Source organism: Aptenodytes patagonicus, chromosome 6 (genome assembly GCF_965638725.1).
Source record: "Aptenodytes patagonicus chromosome 6, bAptPat1.pri.cur, whole genome shotgun sequence".
NCBI classification, from domain to species: Eukaryota; Metazoa; Chordata; class Aves; order Sphenisciformes; family Spheniscidae; genus Aptenodytes; species Aptenodytes patagonicus.
In genome coordinates, this window is record NC_134954.1 from 34,890,475 (window position 1) to 34,908,580 (window position 18,106).

The window sequence follows — 18,106 nt, forward strand, 5'->3', positions numbered from 1 at the left end:
TTTGCTGACGAGAATCCGGTGGCTAGCGGGTTAGATGGGGCGAGGGGACTGCGATGCAAGAAGCCGTAGAGGACAAACTGGAGTGCTTCAGACCGGATCCGCTAAATCCCTGATGTAGAGGTGCCTGATGGTGTTGCCGTGGGTGGCTCGCTCGGCTGCAGGGCTGCTGGGCTGACGACCGGTCCCGGGGAGCTGCTTCGCCTGCCTTGCTGTGGCTGCCTCGCTGTCCCATCTCCCCGGCTTTTATGCCGCCTGCCCGGCGTGATTGCGCTTTCAGGTTGGCAGGAAAATCCGCGGCCTGGCGGCTCTGGAAAGAGGAAAGCGAAAGCGGCAGCAGAGGGAACCCCGCTGCCGCAGGTGCGGTAGGTGTGGGCAGCACCCGCCTCCCACTGCCTGCCTTGCTGCCTGCTCCGCTGCCCGCCTCAACAGGGCGAGCACACCCAGCGCCCCAGGGATGCAGGGGGATGCTCGGGCTGCCTTTGGCATGTGGCCCTCCAAGGGAGCTGGACGGGGGAATGCTGCTGCCACATCGAGCGGCTCAGAGGTGCTGGCAAGTACAGGAAAGCCTGGGCACGACCCACCCCAGCACCACGCTGAAAGCTGCGGGATACCCCCAGGCACGCAGCCCCACAGTGCCTCCTGAGCGGTGGTGGTTCATGCCTCATTTTCCCCACGGGAAGCGCAGCGCAACGGCTGTGGCAGGGAGGGGGCGAAAGCAGCAGCTGGGTGCAGGCACTGCGCAGTGCAGGCTGCGGGCATGATCTTTATGTATGTATTGTCCTCAGGGACCGGACTCACTACAAAATCAGGAAAAAGGGTGAAAGCAGAAGCACTTCCACTTAGCATTTTCCAGGTGGGATGTAGGGTTGTGCAGGGAGGCTGCCGGAGATGAGTGGGACTGCCACCCCTACCAGCTGCTGCAGAGCTGGCTATGGCTTCCTCCCCATTTAGCATGGAAATGCAAGTATCATGTATTGACATCTCTCCGCTGACAGCTGGAATGGTGTCCCCATTCAGCAAAAACCGTCCTTCCCCCAAGGTAACCTCCTGCGACATGAAGCCATGTGCTTTTAGTTTCATGCATTCATCAAGCATTAAATATAGAAAATTAGGACAATACCTGTATCTAAAGAGTAAATACACAGTAACACAGCAACAGACATAAATGCACTTTGCGGTGCCTTATGTGGCAGCTGTAGAGGAACGCTGCTGCAGAAGGACCCAATATTTAATGTTCATATGTGGAAATAAACCACTGACTTCAAGGAGTCCAAGCAAGCGAGAAAAGTTCTTGCACAAGTTTGTGGAAAGGTACACCTACGGGTGGGCAGACCAGCATGGATCTGCTGTGCAGAGTCGCGGAGATGGGCTGGGACCTCTGGACATCGTCCAGCCCAACCCCTGCTCTAGCGGGGTCAGCTGGCACAGGTTGCCCAGGACGTTGTCCAGTTCTGAATATCTCCAAGGATGGTAACTCCACAGCCTCTGGGCAACCCGTGCCAGTGTTTGACCACCCTCCTAGACTGGTGTCATCTGTGAACTTGGTACACTGCTGGTACGCTCTGCCTCATCATCCAGATCATTAATGAAGAGGTTGAGCAGGACTGGTTATTGACCCGCAGGATCTGTCCAGCCTTCCTTGAGCCCTTCTCCAGCAGCATCTCGGAGAGCTCAGGTCTTTCCTGGAAAACCACGGTGGAGGTGAAGAGGAACGGAGACAGGGGGCAGGGAGCAGTGTGGCTTGGGCAGTGGCTATCTCAGCTTTGACCAAATCGGATGGAGATACAGTTTGGAGAAGAGCCAGGACAGCAAAACACAGCGCTAAAGCCCAATAGCACGGCAGGCACAGGGTTTCCCTTCGCAGCAAGTCACGGGCGCCGCTGCCGGACCAGCCTCCCCCAGCTGCGGCAGGTTGCGCGAGGTCAGTAATTAAAAGCCTGAGCCCCAGCCAGGGCTCAGGTCCTTCATCTGCGCTTTCAGTGAACAGGACAACAGCGCTGTCTTTCCTTTCTCTCCCATTAAAGAAATGCACAGATTTAGAAGAATAATTTTTATTCAATGCAACAAATTCCCGTTCAATACAACTATGAAATAAAAGCCCAAACCAGCATAACTAACTTCACATACGTCACCCAAGCGAGGCACAACTCAGCTGGAATAGATGGCACCTTAGCAAAAAAGCCTGACAGGTATAAAAATGAACTTGGCCCTGGTGAAGGCAGGGAGGGAGTGGGGGTCCCAGCGCTGCCTCAGGGTGGAGCCCAGCCAGCTCACGGGACAGGCACTGCGGGGTGTTTCCTCTTCCAGACCAAGGTATGAGCCACGCTGGGGTGTTTCGGCACCCAGCTTAGGATCTCCAGCAGCTGCCGGCGGGGCTGGAGCAGGGTCCCCAGCACCCAGACGGTGATGCCCAGTGCCTGCTGTGCCAGAACGGCCCCATCTGCAGCCTGTGTTCCCAGAGCAGGGCTGGAAGATCGCCCCGTGTGAGGCTGGCCCCAACCGAGGATGGTGCTGGGGACACTCTCAAGTCACCCGTCAGGTCCTGGAGCAGTATCACATCCCTGCGGGGCCCAGCTCCTTTGGTTCCTTTTCCCTGTCACTGCGGCTTTTATCTCCCGGGTGTCATTTCTGGTTGGAGGAGTAAAGCGAAACCTCATCACTTTGCACAGGCGAAAGGAGATCCCGAGGCACCAAAGGAAAAGTGAAAGCCGAGCAGGGAAGCCGGGGCCACCAGCGCAGCCACCCCAGCACTTAAGGCGGCTGTGATGAAGGCTTGAAGATCTCCTGGGTGCTTTGCTCAGATGTTTGCACCTCACTTGCCGCCAGCCGTAGCTCAGCCTGTTGGTGCCTGGCCAAGCAGCAGCGAGGGCTTTCCCTGACGGGACACGGTCTTGCCATCCTGGGAATCGGCACGTCAGCAAGTGTCTCGCACAGCGATGCCACGCTCCACCATACCCCGGTCCCCAGCCCGGCCAGTAAAGCCTGGCTGCATTCGGCATGGCTCCTCCACACTGCGCTAGTGCCAGCTCCTGCCATGACAGTGGAGGGTCCCCCAAAGCCGGTATGGGCTGGGGACGCCGTGCCATGCCTGGCAGGTCTGCAGGGCACTGGGGATCCGTGGCAGTCATCACTCTAGCCCCAGCAGGTCCCAGCCCCAACTGCAGACGGTGCCGTGCTGGGAATGCGGCCCAGATGGCAACGATGGAGCCCCCTCCTCGGATTCACATGGCCCAATGAGCTGGAGCCACTGGAACTTGCTTGGAGCAAGAAATCCCGGGTGTGTGGGAGGTCCCAGGTGCAAGAAGGAAAGCGAAAACGGGTAGGGCTGAGGGCAGGGTTGGCACCGGCTGAGGCAATCGCCCCATGACTCATCAGCTGCCACATGGCATGAGCGTGGAAAAGCCTTGGCCACAAGCCATGCCACTGGAGCAGGGTGGCAAGAAGGAGCCCAGATCGCTCCTTCCCGACACCTTTTGGAGCCAGTCGGCTCGTTTAGGAGGAACCGGCTTATGCTCGAGTTGCTGGTCTTGGAAAAGAAACAGGAAAAAAAAGAAAAAACAAATGAGAAAGTGCCCCAAAAAGCCAGCTTTTAAAAAAACCAACTAAACAACACAACAACCTGGGTGATGTGCGGGAGCCCTGCCTGTGGCCCAGTGGCACCAGGGCAAGGGACATCAGGTGGCCTCTGCTCAGCAGCCGTCCCTGGACCCATCCTCACCGGCCTGGCATGTCAGTGCCACCAAAGCGCTGCCAGCCCCCACTATGCACCCCATAACCCTTCATCACCTCTCAGCATATGCGATCTGTAGCAGCCGCCGCAATGTTGGGCTGGTTTGTGCCGCTCTGCATGCCTCGTGCTGCTAACACCACACCCGAGCACGTTGGTGGTGCAATCCCTGCTGTTACATCACGGGTGGTCATCCTGGGGGATGCGCTGAGCATCCCACCGATGCTGGGGAGGGAAGGGCTGTTAATTGCAAAGTTAATTAGCGAGCAGATTTAAACAGACTGTTTTAAATTTAAAATGAGGAAAAAACCTAGACAAGCACTTTTTCCCAGAGCCTTTGTGCCAGCACTGCAGGGATACAGGGTGTCCCTTCCCTGGGGACATTTCCCTGCCCAGGCACGGCTGCGGGGATGCACCTCACCAGGACAAGCCCTGCCAGCCCAGCTGGGGCTTCCCCGGCTGAGGCAGCTGTACAGGGCACGTGCCTCCCACTAGATGCGTCATCCGGTGCAGTCCCGGGCAGGGAGAGACCTCTAGTGCTTCTTCAGGAGATGACAAGCTACCAGCCCCATCCTCACCCAGCAAGGGAGGTTTTTACAGGTGCTGCTCACCCAACCACAAGCCACACCGGATGCAGCCTCTTCACCAGTGACCTGCAGCAGGGCTTGATCCAGCATCACCACTCGATGAGATCTTCTCCAACACATGGACACAGAGACCAGCCTAGCATCAGCACTGGGCTTTCCTCCCCATAGCTGTCTTCCTGGGACCCCACCACCTTCCTGGGAGCCACCGAGCAGGGTCAAAGCCTTTGCTCCCTGCCCTGGGCAAGCTGAGCCAGCACTCGGTGACCTCAATAGAGATATGCCCAGGGTCAAGCACCTTCACCAGGTGTTGTGGTTTAACCCCAGCCAGCAACTAAGCACCACACAGCCACCCACTCACTTTCCCCCAGTGGGATGGGGGAGAGAATCAAATTGGAAGGGTAAAAATGAGAAAACTCATGGGTTGAAATAAAGACAGTTTAATAAGTAAAGCAAAGGCCACGCACACAAGTAAAGCAAAACAAGGAATTCATTCACTGCTTCCCATGGGCAGGCAGGTGTTCAGCCATCTCCAGGAAAGCAGGGCTCCATCATGCATAACAGTTACTTGGGAAGACAAACGCCATCACTCCAAACATCCCCCTTTCTTCTTCTTCCCCCAGCTTTGTATGCTGAGCATGACATCATATGGTGTGGAGTGTCCCTTTGGTCAGTTGGGGTCAGCTGTCCCGGCTGTGCCCCGTCCCAGCTTCTTGTGCACCCCCAGCCTGTTCACTGGTGGGGTGAGACACAGAAAAGGCCTTGACTCTGTGTCAGCACTGCTCAGCAGTAACTAAAACATCCCTGTGTTATCAACACTGTTTCCAGCACAAATCCAAAACATGCCCCATACTAGCCCCTGTGAAGAAAATTAACTGTATCCCTGCCAAAACCAGCACATGAGGTTAAGGAGGCTCAGTCTCTGCACCCATGGCAGGACCATACCAGAGAGCCCCAGGACCACAGCTGAAGCACCTCCAGCTTTCCTCCAGGCACTCTCTCTATGGGGGGGGTGTGGGTGTGCTTCTGTCTTCCTTAATAATGCACCAAGGTGTAACAGAGTGAGGCCACAGCCTTCCCCATGGCATCAGGGCAGCCTTCTTGCCAGGGGCAGGAATTACAGGAAAGGGAAAGGTCCCTGCAGAGGTTGTGCCTGGAATTAAAGTCTCCAGAAAGTAAACAGGAGGGGACCTGTGCTGGGCTGCGTCTGGCTTTGAACCCTTTGCCTCCATCTGCCCCTCCCCAAAACACAGACACTAATCTTGCCTTTGCAGCATGGGTGAGTGACAGCAGGCTGGGACTGAAGGGAGCATGAACCTGCTCCACTGCGGCAGCAATCCCAGAAAGGCTCCCAAGCTGTGCTGGGGCAAGTAACCTTGTGAGGGCTAAAGCAAGTGCTGGCACAGCACTGAGCAAACCTGGGGTAGATAAGCTGCTGATAGGCCTGCGCCAGCCAGCAAAGCACCAGGGATGGGGTCACATAGTGGTGAGAACCACCCCTTTCCAGCTCAGCCTTCAAAGACAGCACACAGCTCCTAGCTTAGCCTGGGCAGGGAAAGGGGCAAATGGCCCTTTCTACCTAAAACCCATCTATCCCATGAAACAGAAGGCCACTCAGAGCCTAGGTAAGCAATGTCCATGAAGTGCAGTTATTCCCACCCCAGCAGGTGCTCTACAGCCTCTCTTAAAAAGAGGAACCACAAGCAACTTTTTCCTCAGCTTTTTTTTATTATCATGTAATAAATGCAGCAAGTTTCTCAGCTGTTACTATGATTCTCATCCCCATGTGCAATCCAACCACCACAGTCTGAAACTGGACCCTTCCAGTGCTGAGGGGGCCAGCACTGGGCAGACTGGGGGACCAATGTGGACAGGAACCCAAGGGCAGGCATAAACCCACATCTGCTTTCCACAGAAGATCAAAATCTTAATCACCAAAATCGGCATCGATCTTCCCAAGGAATAAGGATGGTTACAAGTGGAGTATTAGGAGACAACCCACTTTTTCCTTCCCTTCCAGCACCAGATCAGGAGAAGGGTTTTCCTCTCACTGTCCCTTGCACCCCAGCACACAGACGTGCCTCACCCAGAACTCCACCGGGGTTTCACGAGAAGAAACTCCCATCGTCTCCAGCATCCTGAAACAAGAAGCAGAGGAAGGGTCTCACTCTGCCCAGCCAGCTCCCACCTGATGTGGGGCAACATCCACAACCAGAGATAGGTCTCTTCCACCCAAAGCACCAAGGTCTTGGTGGCAGATGCTTCCAACACATGCACAAGGGCTGTCCTGGTCAATTAATAAGTTAGCAGGCACAGGGATGCCTCCCCTTCCCAGCTTTGCACCAGGCCCTTATTGTGGGCCAAAATACCTTAAGATGCAGCCTTCAATATTTTTCCTGCCCTCTGCTAATCAAGAGCAAAGCAAAGAAACTCAAGATACATCTGACACAAGACTTGCATGGATACATTAGTACAAGAACACCACACAGCTACATGGACTTAAAGTTTAAGTCAACTGACTCAAACTGAGGTCAATCATGCTGTCAGCAGCTGAGGATCCACTGTTTAACCACTGACAAGTATCCATCCACACCTGGGGGAAGGAGGGAACATATCACTGCACAGCTCACTTCTAGCTTTGAAGGGGTCCCCACAACCTCACTCTTCATTCACTGTGTAAGAGGGGTCTTCTATGTCCTGCTTGTTTTCCCAAGCAGTTTTCTCACCTCTTTTCAGTCTCTTGGAGGAGGGATTTTGCAGCTTTGGGGTCATTCTTCATAAAGGCTTGATATGGAGAGACAGACTCCAGGTAACCAACCACACCAGCAACAGTCATGGGAATTTTGTCAAAGATATCAGTGATTCTAGAAGGGGAAAGGGGAAGAAAGAAGCACTGGCAAGTTAAATTTCAAAGGCAGTGGAACAAGGACAACAGATTTGAGGTGGTGGTGAATAAAATACCTGACACCAAAGGTCCAACACATGGAAGCAACATCTGACTGTGGGATTTGGTGGGTCAGGAGCTCTAACTGATGCACTACTAGAGAAGCACGGATGGTCCCAGGGACCATCTAACAGTGACTTGAACAGCCCTGTCAGCACAGACCTACTCACACAGCCTGTTCCCCTCCAGCAGCTGGGACACCACCACCTCTGCAACACTGCTGCCAACACATTCTTTTTGCCTGCAGAGTCCATCCCTGCCCCATGCCTTGGTGGGGAGGCAGGTGCCAGCTCCCTTGAGGTCTGGGGCAGGTTCTTTCTCTCCCTCTAGTTTTCCCCTTCACCCATTAAGTGATCTTCCCAGAAGCCTCAAATTGTCATAAACCAACAAAAAAAATCTAATCCAATTCTACCTTGAGCAGGAAGGGTCTCCGCAGCCCTTAGACCACGCTTCCTGGCCCAACACAGAGCTGCGTTAAGTCCAATGGAGTGGAAATGCAGCCACATGGCTCCGCCACAATGCAAAGGCAGCTACCTGCTCTGACAAACCCAGCTCCCTTGTGTCCTCGCTGGGCCAGTGGCAGAGCAGCCCCACAGAGACACCACCTCTATCCAACTCCTGGTGCTGCGCCGAGGGGTTTCTGCTCACCTCTTCTTGTCTGGAAATGGCAAGGCCTCAAAAATCTCTTTGTAGTCTTCCAAGACGAGTTTTATTCTATTATGTGAGTATTTTAAAAGCAGGTCCCAGGACTGTAATGACAGCATAATAAAAACAAACACAAAACTACTTGAAGCTCTCAGTTTCCACTTAACTCAGGTTTGCTTGGCCCTAGGTCTGATGCATTCATACATGTACTTTTTTTTTTAAATACTCCTTGCATTAAAATTCACCAAAATCTTGCTCCTCAATGTCAAGAATTCAAGGATCCTATTTTGTTATAGAGATAAGGGTCCTGTCCTCTACATTGCTGTTACTCATAGTGAAAAGTCTCCCTTTAGTGAGTTGTTGGAACACTCTTTGTCAAGAAACATCACCAAGAAAACCTCTTCCCAAACAGTTTCTGCTTCCCATTCTTTTCACAGTGATCAGGGCAACAGGAGAAGTCTCTTTGATGATACCAGCCCCCCAAATCTGCTCCACAGCCCTTCCCGCCACACCAAAGCCTGCCCTATTAGTCCTAATGTCCCTCTTCTCATCCAGCCAGCCCCAGCACTGCATGGAAACCTCTAACACCCATCTCAACCTTGTCCTGGTATTTAACCATCCCTCTGCCCCATCCTGTAATAGGAGGCCTCTAGTCATAACCCCCCCCCCCCCCCCCAAGCCCATTGCTTTCTTCTCTGCATCCAAGTACTACACATTTCCCCCTGCCCAGACCAGGAGGGGAAGCCCCAAGGTTTGGGTTTCATCACCTCACCTCCCTGAAGGCTTTGGTCAGCTTTTCAGAGCAGTTTCCGTAACGCAGACTCATGTCCACGGTGTAGGTGCTGATGACCACGCAACCACCCGGCTTAACCACCCGGTTTGCTTCTCTCATGAACTTCTCAATATCAAACCAGTGCACAGCCGTAAAGGAAGTCAGGATGTCCACTGAGGCATCCTTGAACGGCAGCTCCTCTGCAGGGCACACACTGGAAGGGGGAAGGAAAAAAGGCAGTGTATAACATGGGAATTAGGAAGCAGGACATGAAGTCAGTGCACATTTTTTGGAGTCGATGATGACCATTTGGGATGCAAGACCACAGCTATTGTAAATCTAGGATAATGCCCATTCACACCAGGAATCCCATCAAATGGGATTTTCTTTGGTGCCGGCTGGCTCTTACAACAATCATACTCACAAAACACCACCTCTGTATGAGGACCTGAATTTTGCCTTCGGCTGAGCTTGCTCCCCCGACACTCACAGGTAGGAGACATTAGGTAGGGAAGGGGCATCCCTGGCCTCCTGGATCTGCGCTTCGCTGATGTCCGTTCCCACCACCTTCTTGAAGTGTGCCGCAAGGAAGCGGGTGCCTTGTCCAGACCCGCAGCCGACATCCACAACCAGCTCAGCAGGGTTTGCCCTCTGTGAGGAGGACCAGATGCATATCAGCAGGTGGCCAGCCAATTTCTGTGCTTTTACCCCATTCCTTCCCCCAGCATCCACACAGGAACGGTCCTGGCATGGCACAACCCCTAGAAAGGCTCTTCTGTGCCCACATCTTGCCTTGAGCCCTATTGATTTATTCTTCCCTGTGGCACCAACCAAGGTAACACTCCCAGCAGGGTAAATACTACTACCCATAAATATTACTACCTTGTTTTTCTTACAGCCTGGCTATATCCCACTTACCTTTTCCTGCAGGTAGGAGAGGATGGTTTCCTGCAGCTCTTTGCCCGGTGCAAACCTGTATTTCTGGTAGATAGCTGCATGCCCTCTCCCCTCGAACATCTGGGTGGCCATGCTTGGGTGACCTGGCACCTGGGAGGAGGCAACAAGACAAGTTTGTCACTGCAGGATCAGACTCCTCCTGCCTCCTTAGCCTGTGACCGCTAAAGTCTCCAGTTCCTGGCAGGGGCCCGGGAAGGACTTTGTCCATGAGGCTCCAGCGAGGGAGCGTGAATCTGCTCTCCAAGCATCCCTCCCCACAGGTATAAGCTAACTGCAGAAGCAAACCAGCAACGTCTGACAAGAAAAAGCTTTCTAGGTTTTTAAGCCCTTCTTCCCCTTACTCCTTTGCTTTCCCCACCCACCTGGGTGTATTCTGAAATAAATCACAATTACAGCTGCAGTATCTGAATTTGGGGGGGACTGAGCAGAGCATCAGAAAAATTAACAGCAGAAAAGTTTGGGGTTTGAGGTATTTTTTTTTAAGGAAATCCATGTTTTAGTATTAGCAACACAATCACAGCAACTCCAATGTGCACATTCTGAACCGTCCAATATGTTTTCACCCCTTCCTGCCCCAGAAATGCTCCAAGTCTCCTTTAAATCCAGAGCCCCATTAACCCTATCACCCGGAGCTACATGCAGAGGTGAGCCTGGCCTCACTGCAGGGCCCCTTAGGCCTCCTGCCAGCTCAGCCCTGTGTCCGCAGCACCATCTGCCCAGCCATCAGAGATATTTTCACAGATAAAGCACACAGCTTTCCCCTGCTCACCCACCAGTTTACCCCCACCACCCCCCCCCCCCAGCTGCTGTAAACCACACAGTCCCTGCGCCCACCAGGCAGGGTCCCATGAGCCGAGGCCCAGTGGCTGCCAGCACGTTGCTCTTTGCCCATCGCAGCGCACCGGAAGGCTCTCAGCCGTATCCTGTTTATCCCTGTGCCCAAGCAGGCACCGTCTGAGACGGCAACAGCTCCGTGGTCTGACAACAGACCCCGAGATCCTGCCAGAAGGACTCCCTGCCTCATTTGACGGGCAACTGCACCCTGTCACATGCACACAGCAAGTGAGGTGGGCAGAAGGATGCAACAACAGCAAGTTTCTCAAGTGACACACAAATATCCAACATCGGGCAATAAAGGGTTATTATAGCTTGTGATGCAAATATCCAACATCAGGCAATAAAGGGTTAATATAGCTTGTGATGCAAGAAGAGATGCTGAGCTAGGTAGTGGCTTAGCCAGCTCAGGACTAGACACTCCCAGCACGGAGCAGCAGCCCTGCCAAAACCCTTTTCGGAAGAGGGTCCTCCAGGTGCTTTCCACGTTCTCGGAGAAGCCTCCTCCCACCAGCGAGCCCCCCTCCCCGCCAGCTTCACCCCTCCTCTTACCGCCTGCAGCCCCCGCCTGGACCTCCCAGCACCTCCCAGTTCGGAGCTCCGGGGCGCTCTCTGGGCCGGGACAAAGGGGAAGACAGGCGCCGCCCTCGGTACCGCGGGCCCCGGCAGCGGGGGGCCGCCCCGGGCAGCGCGGCCGGCGGGGCCCCGGCTGTTCCCCACGCTGCCCGGCCGGAGCGGAGGCGGGCAAAAACTGCAAGGTAGCTTGCAGAGTCTCCATCCCACCGAGGCCCTGCAGCCCGAGAGCCGAGCCTTCACCCTTACAGAGTTTCTGCGGGTATTAATAACAGCTTTCAAAATGCACATATCGGGAAGCAGACACAAAGGCCAGCAGATACTGCGTGGTAGCAGGAGAACAGGATTCAAATGCTGGAGGCACCCAAAGCCATACTTACAGAGGTCTGGCTGTGCTGAAAAGTCCCCTCCTGTTGTCCAGCAGAAAGAAAAAAGGCATAAATAGAGCCCATATAACCCCAACGCTAAGTTTGGGAGCACAGGGCATTGGTATTTAAGGACTAGGCAAAGCCCCTCTCCTAATTTGGGGCAGGATTTTACTCCTTCACGTGCCAGAGTACTGCTTATGGCATACAGCTGAAGCCATCAGAGCCATGGTTTGCCTGAAGCACGTTCACTTGAGTTTGTATTTTGCACAGCACTTGTGAATCTATGCTAATTAGCACAGCCTTTAAGACCTTCCTAATTTTAAGAGAAATCAGTGGAACTTATCCAGGGGCTGAAGATGGAGGCCACCTTGAAGCAGTTTGCTGAATCAAAGCGTGAGTTGAAGTTACTGGGCTTGTGTCCTGAGCATTTCATTTGGGTCATCTGCTGCTTAATTGTACCAGGGGTACATTGCTGCACCAAGAGAAAATACAATACAAGCACCAAAGGCCCCCGTGTTTTCATAACCCACAGTGTGCTGCAGCATCTGGCAGGAGTCTGGCCTATTTGGGGTTTAGATACCCTAATTTTGCCTGTACTTTGCTGAGAGCGTGAACGCAGACAGGAAGGGATGATGTCTTGGGCTTCAGTCACCTGCCCTCTTCCTAACTCTGAGGTCCCCATAGCACGGGCTGCTCTCATGGGCAACGTACAGATGACATTTATCTGCTTATCCTCTGGCCACAGCTGAGACCAAACACCTACAGTAAAAGAAAACGCGAGCCAGGCATGGGCTGCAAATGGCACCAGTCCTTTTCTAAGCTCTCCCAGCCTTTGGCACACTGGATTCAGCTGCCTTTGACTCCTTACCCCAACTCTAGGCCTATTTATATTCCCTGAGTGACAGCTAATCTCTGATGGCCCTGCACCATGCAGCAATAAATTGGTCTTCTTGAGCTTTGGATTGCTGAGCCTTAGCCCAAATGTGAGTTATACCCCAGCCACAGAGAATCAGACACTGCCCATGATCCCTACCAGCCCACTTATTAAGTCTGGGGGCTTTAAGAAATACTGAAGCACCCTGGGATCCTCCCACCGCCTCCTTCCCCAGACCTACAGACCCTGAGGTTCTAAATTACATCGCAGGGTCCTGAATCAATAGACCTCCAAACCCTAACCTTAATGCAGAAAAGGCGAACGTAAGATACCGCCATCCCTCCACACCTACTCTCTTAAAGTCTTGCCTCCTCCCCACCTTTGTGCCTCTGGAGAATGCAGTGGCAAACCGGCTCCCAGAGCTTTGCTTTTCCAAACAGCATCAGCAAGCTAAGCCCTAACCTCATCTATGGCCAGGAGATCAATTCCTGTCCTTGGGAAATAGAGAGGTATTCGCTTGAGTGCTTCTGACACCTCCCTGTGCTCCTCTGCCGCCGGCAGTCCCAGCCCACGCCGTGTCCTCACCTTCCTGCGGCGGTCTGGGTATGCAGCCGTCCTCCCCGCTCGGCCGCTGGGGTTTCACTGCAGCCACTCAGACCATTTCCAGAGAGACGTTTGGGGTTTTTTCATTGGGAATGCATCTCACTCTGAAATTTATTTAAAAAAAAATCAATCTATTTTTGGGAAAAAAGCCCAAATGAGACTACTATCAGTCTTCCTGTGTCACTTGTCGGTGTTATTCACACCAACAGCACTGTCATTTCTGCAGCACCGAAATGTCTCATCTTGATATGGAAAAAGCCATTTTGTTTCTATTATTGTGATTCATTTCACTGCACGTCAGTAAATATTATACTGAATTCTTTTTCTCAGTGTAATGACCTGACATCCAAGAGAAAGAGCGCTGCCTTGTGAAAACAAAACATCTGACGTCACCTTAACCAGATGCTTTGATATTTCTGAATATTTCAAAACCAGGACACCCTCCTACCTTGTTTTGGTAGGTGCAGAAGAGCTGCTCTGTTTTATCCAGAATACAAATGTCACTCTTGGAGCACACCTGGCTCTGTAATTGCGTTCACGCTGTCCCCAGCCATAACTTTCTGGCAGAAAAATCTTCCCTAATTTCACTCGGAGAACTCTTAACCGGCTTCTTTTCCTGCAGCTACAAAACACGTGTTACAAAGCTCATAAACACCTTCTAATTAATTATACCTATTTCTCAAATGGAAAATTAATTCTTATTTATTTTCTCCATGACTGTATTTTAAGCCCAGACACCACAGCTCTGAGCCCTTTGGTTTTCTACCTGGGCTGCTTAAAAAACCATAATGAGTTTTCTCTTTTCCCTAATGATGTGTCATTCACCCTCCTTCAACCCTCCTTCTCTGCAATGAAGCCAGTGTCCCGCTCACCTCCAGGTTACGCCACTTCTACACCAGCCTCTGCCCGTAGGATCCTGCCCATGGAGCTCAAACACTGCCAGATACACTGAGCTACATCTTTCGGAGGATCTCCCAATTTTGGAGGCTCAGAGTACTAAAAGAATTACAAAATGTCTTGCTCAGAGGGTTCAATTCTCCACCTTTTCCATGGATAATCCCCTACCTGGAAAACACTCCAGGTTGCCTTCCCACACCTACCTAGAGGAATTTGAGGGAAAACCCCAGCTCTGGACAGCTGCATCCTCAACGAGGGAATTTTGCTATAGTTGCTACTAGGTACGGATGGAGAAGAACACCACTTAACCACATCTTGCTAAACTCAAGGTGCTGAGAAGATGTGTGGCACCTGAAGGGGTTTGGGATACTCATAGTTTTCTTGTTCCCCTCCTTTCCTTGGGCTGAACATCTCTGCCTGCTGCTGCTGGCAGCTGTGTAGAGGTGATGCTGCAGGACTCGGCCTCTTGTAGATGACATGAGTCCTGAATCCTTTTTCCCCGGTAGCAGAGGTGCCCCTTTGGGCAGGTCTTTAAACATAGACCTTAAAATTGCAGCAATTCTGTAGCCCACAGCCAAGTCACGGGCTTGCTGCTTTTAATTTGGCACCACCACTGCGTCCTGCCCCTGCCCGTGGGAGCAAGACAAAGGAGGGGACACACCAACCTTTAGATCTGTGTAAAGCAGTGCTGTGGCATAAACTGAGTGGCCTCGTTTTTAGAGATTTTGAACACCGCGCAATTCCCCAAGAGCAACTGGGACAAGTAGGGTCATGATGCACGTGCTGGCACCATCGTTACTGCTTGTAATGAGCTCCAAGATATTATCCTGGGAAAAGAAATCCAGAGCCAGTGTGCATATCAAGGAACGCGCTGTGCCCACCCTGGTGATGTCCGGGGCTGTATTTCACCCAACGTTGCTTTGACTCCTCAGCACGAGCTGTGGAAGATGCCCAGCCGCATCCTACGCAGTGCTGGCTTGGTGGCACTGAACCCTGCAAATGGATTGCGTGCGGCATGGAGCTAAAGGAAGAGGATGCAAATCGCCCCGTTGCGGTGCTGCACCTCATTTAGGAATTTAATTGGCTTAAATTTAATTTCTGCTTCGACTGACGTGGCAGCTCTTTGCTGGACTGTGCTGGAGGGAAGATACCCGGAGGGCGGGCAGAAAGGGTGACCAGCCGCCACAGGAGGGCTGGGTGTGCTGGGGCCAACCTCCCCATCACCAGGATACTGATCCAGGATGGGGCTGAGACCGTCCTCCTTCCTAGCTGACAGCCTTGGAGCTTGGGGGACCTATATTTAGGCGATAACTACACCGAGGGGTCAAAAGAGTCTGTAACCAGCAGGCTCTTGCTCACTAGGAACAAATAAACACGGTGCCAATGTCTCCACCCCGGAGTCCCTCCCCACCGAGAAGGTAGTGGTGGGGATGATGCACAGCGCCCAAGGGGGAATGGGCACGCTGCTCCCCGGAGCATCGCTTCTGGCTCTGTCGCCCGGGTTATTTACACTGTGAAGAAGCCGGTGATATTTCTTTTACCTTGCGAAGAAAATGATTTGCTTTTAAGACCCCAGTGAGGCTTTGGCTCTTGGGAGACTTTCCCCTGTTTATTTTTTCTCTGATGGAAAAGAAGCAAGATTTATTATCACGATGAAGAATAAACGGATCGGAAAATACTTGGTATTTCTACAAGGCTCTTTTTAAACCTAGAGGGCTCAGACTTTAAATTAATGAAGAACATAATTCTCTTGGCTTAGGAGCAGCAGGGCGGGGGATAAAATCTCCTTGTAGGGAAGGGAGTTAGCTGCAAATCAAGGATGTTTCAAGCTGATCGCATGGCTGTGTGTGTTATAGCCGTGCTTCGAGGTCTCGGCTAGGATCGGGGCTGTCCCTGCCCGCTCCCTGGCATCTGCAACCCAGAAAAAATCAGTGCTCATGTGAAAGGACAGCACAGATGAGAGAGAGACCCAGTGGATCAACCAGCGAGGGAGAGGGGAGGGAGAAGGGAATCGCTGCAGTAGTGACTATTTTGGGGAACGTGCATCTGCACCTGTGTAAGTAAGTGTCACGGCCAATTGCCAGATCCTTTTAATAGCAGCCGGCATGTCGGCTGGTTATTCTTGTGCTCGAGCACACAAAAGGTTGAAATAAAGTCAGGCAGGGGCAAGCTGAATGGCAGAGGAGGAAGTCTGCAGAGGAGAGTGCCCTTGACTTTGAAATCCTGACTCCCCCCTTAGCTTATCATGCCATAAATCCTTCCTTATGAATGATTGATGCACAGCGCGTGGGGGGAGCTGAAAGCCCTGGCTGGGAGCAAAGCCCCAGCACCGGGATCTTCCAGAAACAATAAGAAACAAGTCCTTCTCCCATGATTTCACCTTGTAATTAAGGAAGGTGGGAAGACTGACTGTTAGGCCGATGAATGAAATTAAATTAAGAAGTCAGGTAAGAATCTGTGGCGGAGCATGCCAAGATCTCCAGTTCCCCATGCAGGGACCGGAGGCTCCTCCCTGCTTCCTGGCTCATCTTATCGTCTTATCGTCTTTATTTGCTGAGGAGGGCAGCACCAACAGCTTATCATTGTCTCCAATTCATTTGTAACTGTAGAGCCATTGATCTCTCGTTACCCGATGGCCTTAAACAGACCCGAATGTCCCAACGCCCCTTGGTGTCACAGCAATCCAGCGCTGCAGCCCGCTTGGCCGAGTGGGTTCCCAAAGTGGCCGATGCGAAAGTACCAGATGGTGATTTTGGTGTTTGTGGGCACAGCCGGTTCCCGACAGGATCACGGCAGTCCCATCAGCTTTGCGGTGCTGTTGGCTTTTGCTGCTGAAATTCGTCACCGTCCGCAGCTCCCAATGCAGCAGCTTGGTGAGAGGGCTGGACCTGGGTGGGAGAAGCAGCCCACCCATATTTTGGCAGTGGGGTTTCTCTTCTCCTTACCAGAAGTGTTTATTTTTAGACAGTTGGGAGCAAACAAGATCTCAGAGAAACACGGAGGACTCTTGGGCTCCAGTGCTTTTTGGAGAGCATCAGATGTGAAGACAGAGGTTAGACAGCTTCTGAGAAGCACCAAGTACGTCTACCTCCAGCTTCAGCCCCTGCAGTCAGGTGCCCAGAGGTTTCTCACCTCCTGTCTCCTCTGGTGGATACAGAATTGGAGAGGGGAGATGAGTCCACAGGGGAAGCCACCACTGATGCTGCCTGGGTTTGTGTGTGATGGTTGCAGTGTTCGTGCAGTTTTGTTGACTCCTCCTAAACGTGCTCCAGCTGAATTCCCCCTTCTGCCCCTGGCTGCTTCTGCACCCTGGCAGGGGTCTGTGAGCCTCTGCACTCCATCCCCCGGTGTGGAATAACCATCAGGGAAACCTCAGTAGGGCTGGATTCGGATGCTATGAAGTCCCCGAGCCGAGTATGTTTCTTCAGGGCATTTTGCAGCGCTGTTAGAAAATGGTTGTGCCTTGTCTAGCACAGAGCTTTACTTTCCAGGGCTCTTGGGCATCCAAGGGGCCATAAATTCACTGATGATGAATTAACAAGCCCTGGAATTAAAAAGAGGGAGAGAAACGTGAGTGCAAATTGATTTTTTTTCACCTTTCCTTGTGTGCATGTGCTGGGCACAAGGATATAGTAGATTATATTACTAAATCTGCTGGGATAAGCAAAAAATTCAGTGGTGTCAGGAAGCTGCTGTACTAAAATGAAATGATTCTGCGGGACGCACGCGGCCAACCACACTTAGACCGATGGCTTTGGAGACTGGCTGATGCTTGATGGTCTGTTCTGAAATGCAGTCAAACCTGTGGCGATTAAACGAGACCCAGGACCGTCTTAATTCAGCATTTAAGCTTTTTTCTTCTTCCTTGGGGTCTGAGCTAGGCACGTGATAGGAATATTCATTGTAAGAAAGCCGAGCGCGAACAAGCCTGGAAGCGTAGTGGTGCGGATGATTGGAAAGGGGGGATTTCTGGTTTCTGGCACGCCGCGATGGCCCGTTTCAGCCGGGGCGCGAGGGCCGGAGGCCGCGAATGCAACGCAATGCGTTGCATTCGCGGCCTCCGGCCCTCGCGCCCCGGCTGAAACGGGCATTGAGGAGGGTGCAGGAGGATGCGGGAAGGTGCGGGAGGGTGTGGGAGGATGCAGGAGGGCGCAGGAGCGTACAGAAGGGCGCGGGAGGATGCAGGAGGGCGCGGGAGGATGCAGGGGGTCTTGCCCTGAGACAACCCGCCCAGAGCCGCCTTGGGAGCGGCGGCTGCTGGCGGGGAAGGGCGGCGGGGAGGCGCGGCGGGCGCGGAGCCCGGCACTGCCCCCGCTCCTTCGGCGGCG

At 52.8% G+C, this 18,106-nt stretch overlaps 1 protein-coding gene across 1 annotated transcript; it reads right to left on the reverse strand.

The window, feature by feature from the left end:
* Positions 1–6,040: 6,040 nt before the first annotated feature.
* On the reverse strand, positions 6,041–11,057 carry LOC143161629 (putative methyltransferase DDB_G0268948). The gene is made up of 7 exons (XM_076340734.1): positions 11,016–11,057; positions 9,591–9,719; positions 9,163–9,323; positions 8,673–8,886; positions 7,904–8,004; positions 7,038–7,175; positions 6,041–6,449 (listed from the first exon to the last, which is right to left on the reverse strand). Exons 2-7 carry the CDS (start codon positions 9,699–9,701, stop codon positions 6,359–6,361), a joined length of 816 nt encoding a protein of 271 aa, XP_076196849.1. The 5' UTR covers positions 9,702–9,719; positions 11,016–11,057; the 3' UTR covers positions 6,041–6,358.
* Between the last annotated feature and the right edge of the window lie 7,049 nt (positions 11,058–18,106).